The sequence below is a fragment of the Pelobates fuscus genome, chromosome 6, assembly GCF_036172605.1.
Source record: "Pelobates fuscus isolate aPelFus1 chromosome 6, aPelFus1.pri, whole genome shotgun sequence".
Classification (NCBI taxonomy): Eukaryota; Metazoa; Chordata; class Amphibia; order Anura; family Pelobatidae; genus Pelobates; species Pelobates fuscus.
In genome coordinates this window covers 22,968,963-22,986,835 of record NC_086322.1, presented here as the reverse complement: position 1 = coordinate 22,986,835, position 17,873 = coordinate 22,968,963, and the positions used below count along the sequence as shown (strand labels likewise).

General features: G+C 40.6%; 1 protein-coding gene across 2 annotated transcripts in view; it reads left to right on the top strand.

Moving 5' to 3' along the window:
• The window catches only part of LOC134614112 (shootin-1-like), a 30,970-nt gene extending 14,139 nt beyond the window's left edge, over nucleotides 1-16,831 (top strand). For both annotated transcript variants that reach the window (XM_063457554.1, XM_063457553.1), the window contains 11 exons: nucleotides 1,057-1,154; nucleotides 2,155-2,236; nucleotides 7,224-7,318; nucleotides 7,983-8,129; nucleotides 8,510-8,663; nucleotides 9,476-9,617; nucleotides 9,841-9,902; nucleotides 12,469-12,566; nucleotides 13,903-13,965; nucleotides 14,899-15,094; nucleotides 16,537-16,831. In XM_063457554.1, the coding sequence (XP_063313624.1) occupies nucleotides 1,057-1,154; nucleotides 2,155-2,236; nucleotides 7,224-7,318; nucleotides 7,983-8,129; nucleotides 8,510-8,663; nucleotides 9,476-9,617; nucleotides 9,841-9,902; nucleotides 12,469-12,566; nucleotides 13,903-13,965; nucleotides 14,899-15,094; nucleotides 16,537-16,655 (1,256 nt within the window). In that variant the 3' untranslated portion in view covers nucleotides 16,656-16,831. The remainder of the gene's footprint in view (nucleotides 1-1,056; nucleotides 1,155-2,154; nucleotides 2,237-7,223; nucleotides 7,319-7,982; nucleotides 8,130-8,509; nucleotides 8,664-9,475; nucleotides 9,618-9,840; nucleotides 9,903-12,468; nucleotides 12,567-13,902; nucleotides 13,966-14,898; nucleotides 15,095-16,536) is intronic.
• The last annotated feature ends 1,042 nt before the right edge of the window (nucleotides 16,832-17,873 follow it).

Sequence of the window (17,873 nt, the reverse complement as noted above, 5' to 3'; positions counted from 1 at the left end):
CCTGCACACACACACATACACTTCAGCCTCTAGACATACACACTCTCTTTCACCCTCTAAAATAACACCCACGCCATGTCCTGTATACATACACACACTCTCTACAGCCCCCTACAAATAGACACACACTACATACCCTATACACACTCTGCAGACCCCTATACACTACAGCCCCATAAAATAAAAATAGCAGATACACTACAGCCATTATACACACATTACATCCCTACACTGCAGCCCCTTTGCACAATACAGCTCCTATGCACACACTACATCCCATATACACACACATACACTTCAGCCTCTAGACACACACTCTCTATGACCCTCTAAAATAACATACAAACTAGGTCCTGTATACATACACACACTCTCTGCAGCCCCTAGACACATATGCACAGACACTACTTCCCCTACACACACACTACAGCCCCTGTATACATATACACATACTATATCCACTATGCACACACGTTACAGCCCCCTACAAACACACATTCAGTCGACTATATACATGTACTCTCTACAGTCCCTTGACACACACACACACACACACACTCAATCCTCTACACACACACTCAATCCTCTACACACACTACATACTCATACAAATGACAACTGATGATGGCGGACTCCTCCCTTCTTTCTGTTCCCCTAATCATCTTTTTTTATGTGTCCCAAAACCCTACAGATTGGCAGAGGATATGGGGTAAGAAGAGGTTAAAAGGGGGTTAAGAGGCACAGAAAGGGTAAGGGGAGTGACTGGTTAAACTATACCAACAGGGGCCACTAAATAAATCTAGCATGCAATAGTGCCCGACCTTTGGATCGCCTGTGGCTATAGGTAGGTACCAGATTTCTACTATTTCACAATAGAAAGAGGGTAAATAATACAGATGGCATGTTCAATATCCTGGAATTTCTTCAGTCATCCAGCAAGTCCAATGACATGTCAGTTCTAGGTGATTTCCCGTATGAATATGTGAATATTTTACTATCAAGACTGAGAATATTTAATTATAAATCCATTAAGGGGCCTCACCTTTATCCGTTTAGTTTTGCAGGAGACCATAACAAGGCTGATAGAAGACAAGAGAAAAGCATTTCTTCAAATAGACGATCTAAACAACGAGATAAGGAAGGTGGAGGCGGAGGTAAATCCACAACCTCTTTTTAAAGTGGACTTTTTTTTATAACATCTTTGCAAACCTACTGCCATAGGATACTGAAAAAAAGGTGTATAGATAACCTCACTAATAGGCTCTTTAGTCGGTCACAGGATTCATCTAAAAATAAATAAATCACTTTATACGCCTCACTGATAAATTGTTGTTAATTTCAGTTCCTCGTTTTATCAGTGCTTTCTGAAACATGACTTCTGAGTGATTGTGTATACTTTTACAGTTATATAAAAATGGATATATGGATTGTGTTCTTAGTAAAAAAAATAAAAAAATCTACCAAAACATTATTTAACACAAGTTATTATTCAGAAAACCATCCTTTTCTGATAACATAGCTGCATTGTTATATAGCTGAAAAGACAACTACATCCATTAAGTTCAGCATTTCTTAAACCTGTTTTTGCTGTTAATCCAAAATCCCAAAAACAGTTTGAAGCACTTTTGTAGCAAACTAGGAAAAAAATGCTTCTTGACTTTAGAATAGCAGTTAGATTTCTCCTTGGATCAAGAAGCTATTACCCAACAAATTAAAAATGACAACACCATGATCTATATTTCTACTTACTTCTTCATAAAATGCAATTATGTTAGTTTGACATTCCATAAAACCGTGCTGATTTTTGCTAATAACACTATTATTCCCAATGAATTCCTGAATATTATCCCTTAATAATCCCTCAAAAACTTTCTCAGCCACAGAAGTTAAGCTCACAGGTCTAAAATTTCCAGTCAAGGATTTTGAACCACATTCGCTTTTCTCCAATACTCCGGTACAATTCCTAAAAGAAAATAATCCGAAAAAATTAAAATGAGAGGTTCACTTTTTTCTACATTTATCTCCTTAAGTACTCGTGGGTGCATACCATCAGGCCCTGGAGCTTTGTTTATATTAACATTCTTTAGTTGCTGCAGCACCTTGTCTTGAGTTATCCAATCACAGTAACCGTTTAAATTTTTATGTACAACACAGCTTGAAAATGAGCGACAAGAAGGAAAATCTCTGTTAAGAACATTGGCTAAGAATCAAAGAATGTTCCAAAAATTAAACAGAGGTGAGGAATGAGTGAAACATGTGAGATACCTGGGAGGTAAAATCAGCATTGAAGGTTTCAGACAGAGATATGCATCTTGGAGAATATTGTAACAAGTGTCAATGTAACATGGTTGAGTTTGAGAAGTAATTTAAAACAAAAAGCTCACACACATTAACTCATTGTAGTTGACTAAATAATATTTATCAGGTCACAAACAATTGCCCACCATAAGAAAATAATGTAGTAGTTTTCTTTGACTTGTCCAGTGCTGTAAACCTTTTAGACATTAAGATTAGGTCTGATTAAGACGTTTTGCCAAAAAATAAACAATACTAATTATAGTGGTTGTAACGGATCCACTGGCACCCCGACTGGGTACCTCCGTTGAAAGATGCTCCTAGCGCTTCCAGAGGACTCCAAGCACTCCACCAGACACCATAAGCACCGCAGGCTGCAGCTATCTCCCTTCAGAACGAAGCAGGAACAAGCTCTTACAAGAGCTCAGTGATTATAGCAAGGGAATATGCCTAGCATAGCAATCCCTTGTAGCAGATTCCCCCAATAAGACACAGGACTCAAGTTGAGGGTAAAACAGGAACTCCCTGGCTGCTAGCTTGCAGCCCTTTTTATTCACAATCCACAAAACCTAGTACTGCTCACAGGGTTTTGCAGAACAACCAATAAACACATTACAACACATACAATGCAAGTACAGCAGCCAATCAGACACAATGGGACAATAGAAACACACCCAGCATATTCCTCCCCTCTGCTTAGGAGATAATTGAGTCAATTACTGTATCTACTCAATTATCTCCAAGCTGAAAAGTTACACTTTTTATACATTTTTATAACTTTGTGAGTTAACATCGTACATACATAAAACTTATATTATTTTAACCAGTATAACTTGGGGACAAACATATCCAAAATTCACTTGAATAGGTTCAGGGGTTTAACGGTTAGGTCGCAGTCCTTTGTTTTCACTTGCAAGCATGGCTTTTCCTTGTCCCTGGGACAACACCCTGCTGGAGAACAATGGATCCGGGGGAGGGGAAGAGGAAGTGTCCAAAAAGTTTCAGTATGTCCATACACTGTTTTTAAAAGGCCAGCACAGTACAATAAAAGTCCATTCACTGTGCTTAAAGGGCCAGTAGCCGCACGATAAAACACAGTATGCCCAAATACCGTGCATAAAGGGCCAAATCGCCCAGGGACCGTAGTCACACGGTAAGAGGCGGGCAAGCAGCCCCCTCCAAAACACAGTGGCGAAATGGCTTTCGCTACATATCTTCCCATTCGGGGGTAGACTAAACAGGTACCTGACCTTCTGCCGGTCAGTACCTATATTAGTCGGGCAGCCCACCCATAAAACAAAATTAGCAGAGTAGCCCACCCACAAAACAAATTTAGCAGTGTAGCCCCCCCACAATAAAGAATTCACAGAATAGCCCCCCAACAATAAGTCATACTGGCCTGTAGGTCCCAAGTTGTGGGGTGAAACTGTGGCACCCTCGGCCTTGCTGGGCAAATGGCTGTGAGTACTTGGGGGCCAGATGCCCGATGTGCTCTGCTCCGGGGTCAGAGCTGGGGTAGTCTCAGGGTAAGGAAAAAAGGAAGGACAGAGGCCAGCGGCGCTCTGCCCAGTTGCCAGCTCTTCCGCTGAGGCAGCCTGTAGAAAGTCAGGCTCAGGGGAAGGAAACAAGGGAGGACAGAGGCCAGCGGCGCTCTGCCCAGTTGCCAGCTCTTCTGCTGGGGGGTCAGGGAACAAAGGAGTTGACTGGGGAGGAGAAATATCACTTACCTCCCCCTGGTACTCCGGCTGCTGCTGGGGGGGGAGGTCGATGCTCTCCACTTTCTGTAACTCCAGCTCTAGTTGGGGATCTGGGCCGGTTGCCCAGCATCCCTGTAGGGCCGGTGGAGAGATCTCGGTCCCATCTCCACCTGCCTGCAGAGGGTCCTCCCAGGACCAGTCTATGAGGTCCTCTACCTCGGGTACCTCTGGTTGCTGTTGGGGAGGGAGACCGGTTGTCTCTTCCTCCAATAACACATTCTGCCGCTGGGGAGTGAGACCGACTGTCTCCCCTCCCTGTAAAACATACTGCCGCTGGGGATCTGGGCCGGGTGCCCAGCATCCCTGTAGGGCCGGTAGAGAGACCTCGGTCCCATCTCCACCGGCCACCTCGGTTTCTTCCTCGTCCCACTCTACCTGTGGCTGGAGTTTCTCCCAACGTGCCCACTGGCCTTCCCTCAACGCCCTGTGTTGTAGGTTCCGGGTCACCATGTCCCACACAAACCGCACGTATTTCTCCTCTGGATTGGGTCCGTAAAACTTCAGGCGCAACCCTACCATCGTGCCAAACTCTAGTACGGAGTAGCTATACGCCATGCTTGCTGTAGCCACTGCTGGTTCCATTATGTTGCTGAAGATAGGGACGCTGCACAACTCCACAAGTTACCGGTGTCTCTGAGCTGCTTCTCCTCGCACTAGGACGCCATCCCACCGCTGCCACCAATGTAACGGATCCACTGGCACCCCGACTGGGTACCTCCGTTGAAAGATGCTCCTAGCGCTTCCAGAGGACTCCAAGCACTCCACCAGACACCATAAGCACCGCAGGCTGCAGCTATCTCCCTTCAGAACGAAGCAGGAACAAGCTCTTACAAGAGCTCAGTGATTATAGCAAGGGAATATGCCTAGCATAGCAATCCCTTGTAGCAGATTCCCCCAATAAGACACAGGACTCAAGTTGAGGGTAAAACAGGAACTCCCTGGCTGCTAGCTTGCAGCCCTTTTTATTCACAATCCACAAAACCTAGTACTGCTCACAGGGTTTTGCAGAACAACCAATAAACACATTACAACACATACAATGCAAGTACAGCAGCCAATCAGACACAATGGGACAATAGAAACACACCCAGCATATTCCTCCCCTCTGCTTAGGAGATAATTGAGTCAATTACTGTATCTACTCAATTATCTCCAAGCTGAAAAGTTACACTTTTTATACATTTTTATAACTTTGTGAGTTAACATCGTACATACATAAAACTTATATTATTTTAACCAGTATAACTTGGGGACAAACATATCCAAAATTCACTTGAATAGGTTCAGGGGTTTAACGGTTAGGTCGCAGTCCTTTGTTTTCACTTGCAAGCATGGCTTTTCCTTGTCCCTGGGACAACACCCTGCTGGAGAACAATGGATCCGGGGGAGGGGAAGAGGAAGTGTCCAAAAAGTTTCAGTATGTCCATACACTGTTTTTAAAAGGCCAGCACAGTACAATAAAAGTCCATTCACTGTGCTTAAAGGGCCAGTAGCCGCACGATAAAACACAGTATGCCCAAATACCGTGCATAAAGGGCCAAATCGCCCAGGGACCGTAGTCACACGGTAAGAGGCGGGCAAGCAGCCCCCTCCAAAACACAGTGGCGAAATGGCTTTCGCTACAGTGGTCTTCAAGAATGATCTCTTCACTGAAAAATAGGTTGCCAAGCTCATGCCTGGCACATCATTTGGATTAAAGGGGTACCAAAAACAGCAAGCGGTAGTGATTATGTGCCAGTATGGCGGTAGCGTTGTCCCCTGGTTCTGTTTCAAACAAAGGGTCTCTTGGATGCCTATAGCCAGCTCCGAGCTTGGCATATTGCTATTACACAAGGTACATTTCTGCATTAGCAATATCAATGTGGTACAAATGTATACAGTGTTCATTAGCTGGCCATGTCAGTTGTTGATCTCAGCCAATCAGTTGAAACGTAAATACAATAACTCAAGGGGAGACTGAGAGGTAAAGAAATATAGATACCTCCAAAGACTACCCTTTACAAGGGGGAGAGCAGCCCTTCTGAGAAATAATATTATCATTAAAACATCACTTTTAATGAATTGGCTTAAAACTCAAATCAGGGAAGTGAAAAGTATGGTAATCTAAATATCAAAAAATAATCAATGTAGGTTTGCAAAAAAAAATACAGGTTTAAAATTAAGACCGTTGCTGAGAGTAAAAAGGGGAGAAAATGGCAAAATGAAAAGTCAATCTGTCTCTTTAGCAATGCTGGGGTTAGCAGGGATAGAGCCAAGAACGGGTTAAATAGATCCTAAATAGCTAGTACCCTATCGTGCCTTCGAGGGCACCCCTTAAAAAAATCTAGAACTCCAATATATCACCCCCATTCCCACAAAGGGACTTCCAAACCAAAGGGAAGCCCTACTCCCAACACCCTCAGTCGCACCAATATCTAATTATAAAATAGAAGTAAATGTGTGCGCTCAGACCTCAGACACCTAGCAGCCATTGGCTTCTGTCAAACCACGTAACAATGGCTGCAATGTGTAAATGTCTGCATTTCATCAGCACAACTAAATAAATCCCTACTGTGTTGGTTAGTAAGATTAGTCCTGGTTTATATATATATCAATATCACCAACAAATGATGTAGCACTTTACGATATAAGAGCAAATAAGTCAAACTATTACAAGCATCAGGAAACTATTGCACAAGCTGACAATCTAGAGGTGGTGAGGTATAAAAACACAGGAGGAAGATGGTAGACCAATGGAGAGGATAAGATCAGCAGGACATTGTTTGGAGAAAAAAAGCAGAGTTGGAAGGTGAGAGAAAGTGAGCAGACAGCTCTGTAACCAAGATCTACCCGGGTTATTGGCTTTCCTGAAGAGATACATTTTAAGGGATTTATTAATGGATTAATGATGAGTAGGGTATGCCAACAATGTCCATTATGGCTCGTTGACAGAGACTTATAAATCATACATATATCACCTACACAGACAGGCAACATGGCTAAAAACGTGTTTTTTAAATGCATTATATTTATGTAATGCTAATGGGTCAACCTTAAAGCAGTTTCTGACACTCAGCAACTGTGTCTAATCACAATCAGAATGATTAAGGAGAGAGAGGATCTAGTTCTTTTAGAAGAAACGATCAACCTTCTAAAAGCAAAAATGTAACATTTACCATTCTTTGTAAACAGTGTCTGTGATGGTGTCTCATGAATACAATGATATGGTGCAACAACTGGAACTGCAGGAGAACTTGCGGCAGGAGGCAGAGCATTTAGCGCACACGGTAGGAGAATTTTTGTATAGAGGAAGTGTAACACATGTGGTGAGTGTGTGTTTGCAATTTTGTACAGAGCAGAGAAATACAATGTACAGGCCATCTTCTACCCTATGTCACAGTCTTGGAGGACTCCTGAATTTGGTGTAGCTTTGTGATAATACATGACACATAGCGATAACTAAAGACTTACTGCAATAAAAAAACAATGTATTAACAAAAATACTGGTTTTGGTTACATTGACTCTTTATATCTTTTTTCCTCTGGTCAAAATCCAATCCTCTTCTGCTGACGTTTACTCTCCTAGCTGTCAGGAAAACGCATGTTGGGGATAGGACAAGTTCGAAGCAAAGCACATGAAAAAGGAGGGATTACAGAAAAAAACATTAAAAATCCTTTATCATAGTTCCTATAATCTAATGGCAGCTGGAGTGCAAGGAGGGACACCCATTAATATGCCAGCATTACTGGTACTTTGTAGAACGAAGGGATTTAAACCCACTATATAACTTTATTGTGCAGTTCATATTGCTCCAGAAAAAAAAAAAGCAGACTTGTCTAGAATAGACATAAAAAATTATGTGCCAGTAATCCACTCAACCTCAAAGGGACTGGCTGACACATGTTCATAGGTACAGAAGACATGGTTTTCATATTGATTTATTTTCCTAGATGCTGATAGAGAAGCAGGCTGCTAACAGGCAGAGCATGCTGTTGATGCAGAATGTAGAACCCAGCGTCATGTTGGTCCATGCACTGGAGGAAGTCCGTAGACTCACCTGCGCCCTGGATGAAACTAAACAGGAGCTACAGACAAAGGTAATCAGTGAACCTGCCCCACATTCAGAGCTGCCCATAAATGGTCTGCTGTAATAAATACCCACTGATGTATTGCACCCAGTGGGTACTGACATATCAAGATTGTTATTGTTTAGCAACAGCTGACAGTCAGCCAGTATGAGCTTTCAAAATGTCCAGACACAGGGAAATGTACACTCACACAATAAGTAAGGTAGGATATATATTTATAATGCCATCAATATACACATACATGGAAGCAAATATATTCCACCACAATCTTTTTCTTCCACAGTATTCATTGGAGGTCTCTTTATTAAGAGTTTATCATTCATCATTGTGTTGCCGAATCTGTTCTTGCTTCATAAATAAACAATGGCAGTTCTTACTTTACTCCCGAGGTTGTGAGTTTGGAATCACAGTTGACCGAGAGACCTTCTCAAGAAGAATTTGATCTGATTCGTGAAGAGCTAAAGGCTACCAGTAAAGAGAAACGAGCGCTACATGACCAGCTGAAAGAAGCCAAGGAGACTTGCTCACTTCTAGAAGGAAAAAGTAAGCAGACTGAGGTCTTCCCTATTCTTGGATCTTTATGCCAGATTTTTAGAGATAGTGTTTAGATGTTTACTGTGTATATGGCTCAATTATATATAATTTGTCTATACACTATATCCATTGATTAATATGAGTATCTTACTAGAGGTCACCACCGCTCATCAATAACATAGATAAGGTAGGGAGGTCAACCAGGGGTGGAAGGCATCCAGAGGGACTTTGATGGTGCATCAGAGTTTGCACTTTACACAATGCCTTTAAAAGCACCCAGGCATACAATGACACACTTAGGAAATATGCACGATTGGCCTGAAGAAATGTCACTGCGGTTTCTCTATTGAGTGTATGCAGCAGATTTGATTGAAATGTGTCTGTTTGAATCCACTGACTGAACAGAATTGGATTACATTTTAACGTTAAGATTTCCGTCTGGTCCCCATGGGCACACTACATCCGAAGTTTGCCTTGACATTTGACTGCTAGTAAACCTCCAGTACTGTCTTTTTATCATAGTCCTACTGGATATACAAAGTGTTTCAGTTAGAATGACAGAGCCATTGATTAACGCACATGTGCTAATGCATCAATATTTTGACATTCTGACTTGTTGATGATGGATTCTGAGCAGCACTGGAACTATACTGTCAAATCCGATATCTTCTGGAGTTTTAAGGCAAAATAAGCTTTAAGAGGACACTAGGTATCTGCAAACATCCAACAAAAACATCTCCTAAATTATGATAAACTAGTTATTTCCCAAAAAGTAACTGATTTACTGACAATATCGGGTGCCTACCTTTTGTTTCTTTTAGTTAAAGCTCTGGAAGAACATAAGAAAAAGGAGGAATCACTTTCGAGTGGGAATGACGAGCTAGTAACAGAAGCTCCCATTCCTCCACCGCCCCCTGTGCCACCTCCACCACGGCCAACCCTTCCTCACAACTGCTCGGAAAAGTAAGAATATGTAAATAACTAGAGATGTTTGTCACTGGACTATATGGCCACCCTCATTTTCTGAATATGTATTGTATCAGTCTATTTGCAGTAACCCGTGAGATCAACATCTAAAGAGCATTAAAAGTCCACATTCAGATGTAGTAATGGTGGTGTCAGATTTGGATGTACCTTTCCTTTTACTGAAAATATAAGACTGTAAACATGTTTTGTTTTTTTACAGTGCTCTTACATTAATCAGACATAGACGTCGATCGAAGGAAGCTGGACTTGCCACATTAAAACGTACGCACCAGTGACTATTTCCCATTAGTGATATTTAGTAAACCTCTCTCTTATTTCTTTATTTTCCTGGTACACAGTCTCTCTGCAGTCACCCTGCCTCCACTCCGCAATAGCCGCACTGCAACCAATCAGCATCTTCTCATAGAGAAGCATTGAGTCATTGTATCTCTATGGGGAGCTTTTAGTGTCTTGGCAAGACTTCGTCCAGGAAGTCCCTGTAGTGGCAGCCACTAGAGGTGGCATTAAGCAGCAATGCCGTTTCTAAGAAATTTCTTAATTTTTTAATGCAATGTGTCCTTTGCAGGGGCAGGCTCGCTGTAGAAGAACCAGTACATTAATCTATACTGGTTCAGGTGTCTATAGTATGCTAATGATAACTGTCAGTCCTCCTTGTTGTGACTCTCCTAACTAAGGTTATATAATGGCAAATATCCATGGTTCAAGATCCTGTTTGCCAAATAAATACTACATAACAAACAAAAGAACAAAAATGATAAACAATATTAAAATAGAAACAACCCTGCATGTATTTAAAAACACCATTGTTATCATTTAATTTGAACAATGCAAATATTATAATATTTTAAAATTGTTAAATAATATTTAAAACTATTACTCAATGAGAATTTAAATAAAACCAATTACGGTACATAAAATATCTTAAATATGGACCTTTACCTGAAGATCTACTCTTGATATTCTCCCTCGCCTTATTATAAATATAAAAGAAAAAATATTGTTATGAAATTATAAAATTGTTGTGTTTAAATTAAAAATGAATTTCATCTTTGACTGTCCTAGTATCCTTATAATATTGTAACCCCTCTCCAGTTCCTAATAATATTTTGGCTTGCTCTTTACTGAGAGGGTAGTGAATGCATGCAGTACCCTTCCAGCTGAAGTGGTAGAGGTTAACACAGTAAAGGAATTTAAGCATGCGTGGGATAGGCATAAGGCTATCCTAACTATAAGATAAAGCCAAGGACTAATGAAAGTATTTAGTAAATTGGGCAGACTAGATGAGCCGAATAGTTCTTATCTGCCGTCACATTCTATGTTTCTATGTTATAAATTTAAGTCCATGTGGATCGCTGCTGTGTGCATTTTTAAAATGTAGAGGCACACTACATTTTTCATAGTTAACCCTTATGTTCCTAACATGCTCTCCTATTTTACCGTATATACTCGAGTATAAGTCGAGTTTTTCAGCACATTTTTTGTGCTGAAAAACCCCAACTCGGCTTATACTCGAGTCAATAGTCTGTATTATGGCAATTTACATTGCCATAATACAGACTGGGGGCTGTGGGGGCTGGCAGAGAGTTTACTTACCTGTCCTGCAGCTCCTGTCAGCTCCCTTTTCCTCCGCGCCGTCAGTTCAGCACCTCGGTCAGCTCCCAGAGTAAGTCTCGCGAGAGCCGCGGCTCTCGCGAGACTTAGAGTGTGAGCTGACAGAAGAGCTGAACTGACGCGCGGAGGAGGAGGGAGCTGACAGGAGCTGCAGGACAGGTAAGTAAACTCTCTGCCAGCCCCCCTCTCCCCCCCACTGAACTGCCAATGCTGGACCACCAGGGAAGGAGAGCCCCCCTCCCTGCCATATATCAAGCAGGGAGGGGGGACGAAAAAAATATATATTAATAATAATAATTAAATTAAATAATAAAAAAATAATAATAATGAAATGAAATAAAAAATAATAATAAATAATAATTAAAAAAAATTAAAATTATAAAAAAAAATTGCCCACCCCCCACCAAGGCTCTGCAACACACACACACTGCACTCATACACACACACTGCACTCATACACACACTGCACTCATACACACACACTGCATTCATACACACACACTGCACTCATACACACACACACTGCACTCATACACACACACTGCATTCATTATACACACACTGTAAATAAATATTCAATAATATATTTTTTTTAGGATCTAATTTTATTTAGAAATTTACCAGTAGCTGCTGCATTTCCCACCCTAGTCTTATACTCGAGTCAATACGTTTTCCCATTTTTTTGGGGTAAAATTAGGGGCCTCGGCTTATATTTGGGTCGGCTTATACTCGAGTATATACGGTATGTAGGGCACGTGTTTGTTCTGCCCATGTAGTGTAACTCACGTGGATACACAATCATATAAAAACATTGCTGCAGTGGCAAGTGTCAACTTGTTTATTCATAGAAATATCATAGATGTAGATGTGTCAAAACCCCATCTTTCTTTGCCTACTCATTTTATCCCTCCTATGTTTTTGTTGCTACATTTCCCTCTCTCCTCGTTTACCACCCTCTGCCACCACCAACGTTCAGTCAACATTTAGAAGTGGTCCTCTGTGTGTTCACCAATACACCAATAAACGTCTGTTCTAGTCTACTGAGGGCCTCGCTTTAACATTTTCCGATACGCTTTTCAAATAATTTAATATTTTGGATAAACTTTTACAGTTATTTTTCAAAATGTTTAAATATTTTAATGTTCTGATATTGTTTATAAATTGATATCCAAAAATATGATACTGAGGCCGTAATACGATCCATATTTATTTTTAGCTGCAAAGAACGTTGATGTCAAAGCTGATGCGATGAAGGAGATGGTTGAGAGAATTAAAAATGGTGTTGTTCTAAGGCCAGCTCGGAAAGAAGGACAGGTTTGTATGGATCTCTGTGTATTCATGGAAATGGTTCCTCAAAAACTGAAATTAGGTCAAAAAAATAATGCCGTTATTATTCCAGTGTGGTGGCTTTGGTTAGGATATTAATTTTAATTCATTTTCTGGTGCTCATTTTTTTTATTGGGTAAACAGCTGTTGCAAGCTGTCATGGTTACCAATACGAGGTAACGTGTAATGGTAACGGATTGACACCAGGTTTACAACATTGTTGCAACATATTTGTAGTCTATCACTAAACCCAGCTGCCGCTACAAATTCCAGCCCCTTGTATATTAGCTTCTTGCTAGTGAAGCACTGAAACACACACTTCGCTCTGTGTGGCTATTAGCAACAGACAAGTAGAGCCTTTCCGATAAAACTTAGCAACTGGGTTGAAACAAGACTTTGTGTTTCAATAGGGCATATACAGATTTAATTAGTGGCAGCTGGTAATGACTAGTGACAGTGTTGTAAACCAGTCAGAAACCTGTTCATAAGTAGCTCTCATAGAGTATCATTTAAACCATGAGCTGCCACTTAGCGCCGGCAACTCCCTGTTGATATTTGGCAGTTACTATTATTATTAATATTGGAATTTATATAGCGCTAGCACATTCCGTGGCGCTTTACAATATTATGAGAGGGGAGATTTAGCTATAATTGAGACAATTACAAAAACATACAGGAACAATAGGTTGAAGAGGACCTTGCTCACGCGAGCTTACAGTCTATAGGAGGTGGGATATAAAACTCATTAGGACAGGAAATAGTTTGGAGTAAAGCAGAGCTGGAGGAGAGAGTAGAGTGCTGCCCTTTAGGAGAGAGCAAAGGACAGGTATGTGAGGTAGAGGTCACACTGGGAGGCCATAAGCTTTCCGAAAGAGATGGTGGTGGCTTTGGTTAGGATATTAATTTTAATTCATTTTTTTAAGTTGGTAAATAGCTGTTGCAAGCTGTCATTGTAAGGCACTTAAAGACTAGGGGAGAGTCAGACAGGAGAAGGTCACGGGCAGAGCGGAGAGACCGAGAAGGGGCATACCTATGGATCTGTGAGGAGATATAAGAGGGGCTAGAATTGTTCAGTGCTTTATAGGTGGGAATTAGTACTTGAATTGACTCCTATAGGATACAGGAAGCTAAGCAGCCACTCCTCGCCAAACGTATCGTCACGCATTTTAGAAAGCAGTAGTCGGCTTGCAATAAGTAGCGACAAGATTGTAAACGAGGCCCCTAGTCGGTAAACCCCAAATTAGCTGAATTCAATTTCTATAGCCATTTACTGTGCAATGAACTAGGCAATGCTTCCATAGATGATGGTCCGTTTTCATTCCAGAAGCACACACAAGCTATCAACAAACGGAAGAGTGTGATCAATGAATTTAAAGGAATTTTTACGGTAAGTAGCAAGTGATTATTGTTCAATTTGTTTATTTTGTCTACAGCTTACTTTTATCTAGATATTTCTCTCTTAAATTAAATACAGTCAAATTTACAAACATACAAAAATGTTATTTTTAGCAGCTATATATGATTGAACCCGGTCCTTGCGTGTTTGTATTTTATTTTTCTTGTAACATGACCATATATCCTTTGCCCAGCGATGCCGTGGGTGAGGGATATTTATGGATGAGGAGGAGCTCACATAACTACATCGTCACAACAGGCGAAACCTCTTGCTTGAGAGAGAGAGAAGGTTTAGTTCAGGTAGCCGTTGCCAGGTGGATAATGATTTTTTTTTTCTGTTTTCGGCTGTGTAAATCCCACCAAGTGCATAGGGTCCCATTTATTACCGAACACATTTTCTTTTACTTAAAACACAAACTTGGTTCCAGAATTGGTTGGTTCAAGGTTTACCCCATTTTATAAAACTGTAGCTCTAAAAATATTTTTTTTTTCCCCACTCAGATTCCTCTTTTCAGGGAAAGTTTAAGGTTTTTTGTTTTTAGAAAATTCCCCCGAATGCTGTGTAGAACATTTTAGAACGCTGATTTGAATACACCTAAAGCAGAACCACCACCAAATAATAATCTAATACACTGTACATGTACAATAAGATATAATAATACCATACAATGTAATAATGGAAAATACTAGATGGACAGAATATTGTGTTACCAATTACCAAGTTAATTTTTGCTATATCTAGAACCGTAATAAAATGAAATGAATGAGTATGTGTTTCTATGATATTTACTAACTCATTTCCAATTACACATAAACAGTCTTTAATTTCTCATATTCAACAATTGATGGAGTCTTTACTTTCTGGTCTCCAATGACTAATTGAAGCTATACATTTTACTCACATACTACCTTACTGGTCTTGTAGGATACAGTGAGGAAACCCAACCAAAGGAAAAGCTTTCGAAGGGCCAGCAAAAAGGTTGCTGAGAACGAGCTTGATGGCATCCTCCGGCGCCGGCGTAAGAAGGTGGATTGTGCAGAGACAGATGGGTCTGCAGAGACTACAGACAAGCAAGAGAAGAAAGTAGAAGAATGTGCACCTGGAAATAACATGCACGTATGTAAGTTTTGTTTGAGTGTAATATCTGCAAAAGTGCATCGTAGGACAAAACATTCAGAAAAAGTCCAATTCTCCCATCACATCAAAAGAGGATGAACACCTATTAACCTTTAAAGGAATACTATAGTCACCTAAATTACTTTAGCTAAATAAAGCAGTTTTAGTGTATAGATCATTCCCCTGCAATTTCACTGCTCAATTCACTGTCATTTAGGAGTTTAATCACTTTGTTTCTGTTTATGCAGCCCTAGCCACACCTCCCCTGGCTATGATTGACAGAGCCTGCATGAAAAAAAAACTGGATTCACTTTCAAACAGATGTAATTTACCTTAAATAATTGTATCTCAATCTCTAAATTGAACTTTAATCACATACAGGAGGCTCTTGCAGGGTCTAGCGAGCTATTAACATAGCAGGGGATAAGAAAATCTTAATTAAACAGAACTTGCAATAAAGAAAGCCTAAATAGGGTTCTCTTTACAGGAAGTGTTTATGGAAGGCTGTGCAAGTCACATGCAGGGAGGTGTGACTAGGGCTCATAAACAAAGGGATTTAACTCCTAAATGGCAGAGGAGTTAGCAGTGAGGCTGCAGGGGCATGTTATATACACCAAAACTGCTTCATTAAGCTAAAGTTGTTCAGGTGACTAAAGTGTCCCTTTAAATGATGCCAAATGATTTGATAATTCCCTCGTCAGTGGTGATTTGTGGTCAGTTGGTGAAGTTTAAAGAACCTCCTCAATTGTTGGGTTCTACCCACTTAGCCCCGTGAGGTCGTATGTCCTATCATATCTCTTATCTTTATGGTGTGTCTGTAATGAAGCAGTCTGTCTTAACTTTTTTCCATGAATTATACAGCCATCATAAATAAAGCACCTGGACCCTTCCAACATTAATTCCACCACTGAAACCCATAATACATTCAGAGTTACAAGGTACATGCTAGAAGGTCAGAATCCCCTGTATGGCTCTGTGAAATTAATTACATTTGCTTTTATAGTTTGGTGTGAGGTTGTAATTTGTTAAATGAGCAGCAGCCACTGTCAGAGGCATTCAGCTAGAAGTGAGGATGCTAGGGAGGCAGTAATTCCAGCAGTGAGTGATTCAGTAGAAGTGATGATGTTCTACATCTCCCATAAGCCATTTCCAGCCAAACACAGAGCATGTAAATTACAAAGGTCCATGGGAGCTTAATGTGCAAAGAGCCATTGCAATCTATGAACTGTAGATAAGATTTCTTCCCAGGTATCGTGACCACCTGAGGACCATTGAAATTATAACATCTGTTTATTAGCTGCCAGTTCAGTCACATCTGAGAGCATGTGGTCAATATGATGAATCCTCTTCACAGGAAAACATAGACTACATGACTAAATAGTCATCTATAATTATTCTATAATTAAAACTGCTAAACATCTGAATATATATTTTGTTCCTCTGCAGCTGATTTAAAGTCAACATTGAATCCAGGATCTACGCAGAAAAATCCAATTGTGGTAAAATTGAGGCAGAAATCATCCAGCCTCCAGAAAAGTAGGAGAACTCTATTGGACTATGAGTAATACCTAACTGGTCCGAAACGCGTAAGGAGTTCTGCTGTATGTTCTTTCCCCCCGTGCTGATTATTCAGGTGTCTACAAATAAATATTTTCCTTTTATCGTGGTTGACGCTGGTTTTCAACGTTTCTGTGTATCAGTATCTAGCTGAACTCTGGACCACGTGGAGCAGTAACAGCAGGACATTTTTCCAAACACATTGTATCATTCAGTTGGTCCCAAGGAAGAGATCTCTGTCTTCTAATTTCTATAGCCACTATTGCCCAGCCAGAGGACTGTATGTGTTAATATGTGTGCTCCAGTAGGATTGTTTGTGGCCCACCAAACACCCAGAACACAGCCATGATTTATACAGTGTTACCTTATTGGTCTTGAAGGATCAATTCAGCCAATTCAGCCAAGATGAACCGAGCAAATGGAATAATTGGACAATGCTGCTCGGCAGCAGGAAAGGATCTGTTCTCTTTGTATCTTGGGAGCTACATTCATGAATATGGAAAATTCATATTGGAAAACCTTAAATAAATGTAGACAAGAACACAAATGTTTTCATTGACTATGTGCCACTTACTTACATTCTATAAAATGTACATATTGTGACTGGAGACGGCACCTATAACTCTTATCTGGTTAATGGGGCACCAATGTATTTTGTGACACCAAACATATTGCGGGTGTATTCAAATTTACTGCATTGGTTTATAAAAAAAAATCCATTATAACTTCCGTTTGATGACACGTCACCCATGTCTATAAAGGAAGGAAAGAGAATTCACTTTTGGAGATACTTAAGTGCCAGTTGAATGTAGTAATATTGTCTATTTTATCATGGTTTAGGGAGAAGGTATTTATCCTTTAATATGATGGCCTTATTTCCAGCTCTAGATGAATACACTGAGTAGGTGTGATAATTGTCCTTGCCAAGGTTGGCCCTAGAGGCAATGCGCCAACACTTCAAGGTATTCAGATTACAATTGCAGAAACTATTGAGTTTACAACACCGTTGCAGTGGTAAGGCAAGTGAACACGCAGTACTTGAACCAGCACACAACGGAGGGTAGGATAGAAGGTGTATTATCGGCCCTTAAGGTGACTGACTTTAAAACAAGTACAGACAAGAGAATAGTTGATCGGCTAGCCAAGGTCAAGGACATTAGAGGCCTGTGTGAACATTAGACAGAGTTGGATCAGTGGATGCCAGAGAGCAGAAAGGTCAGGACAGG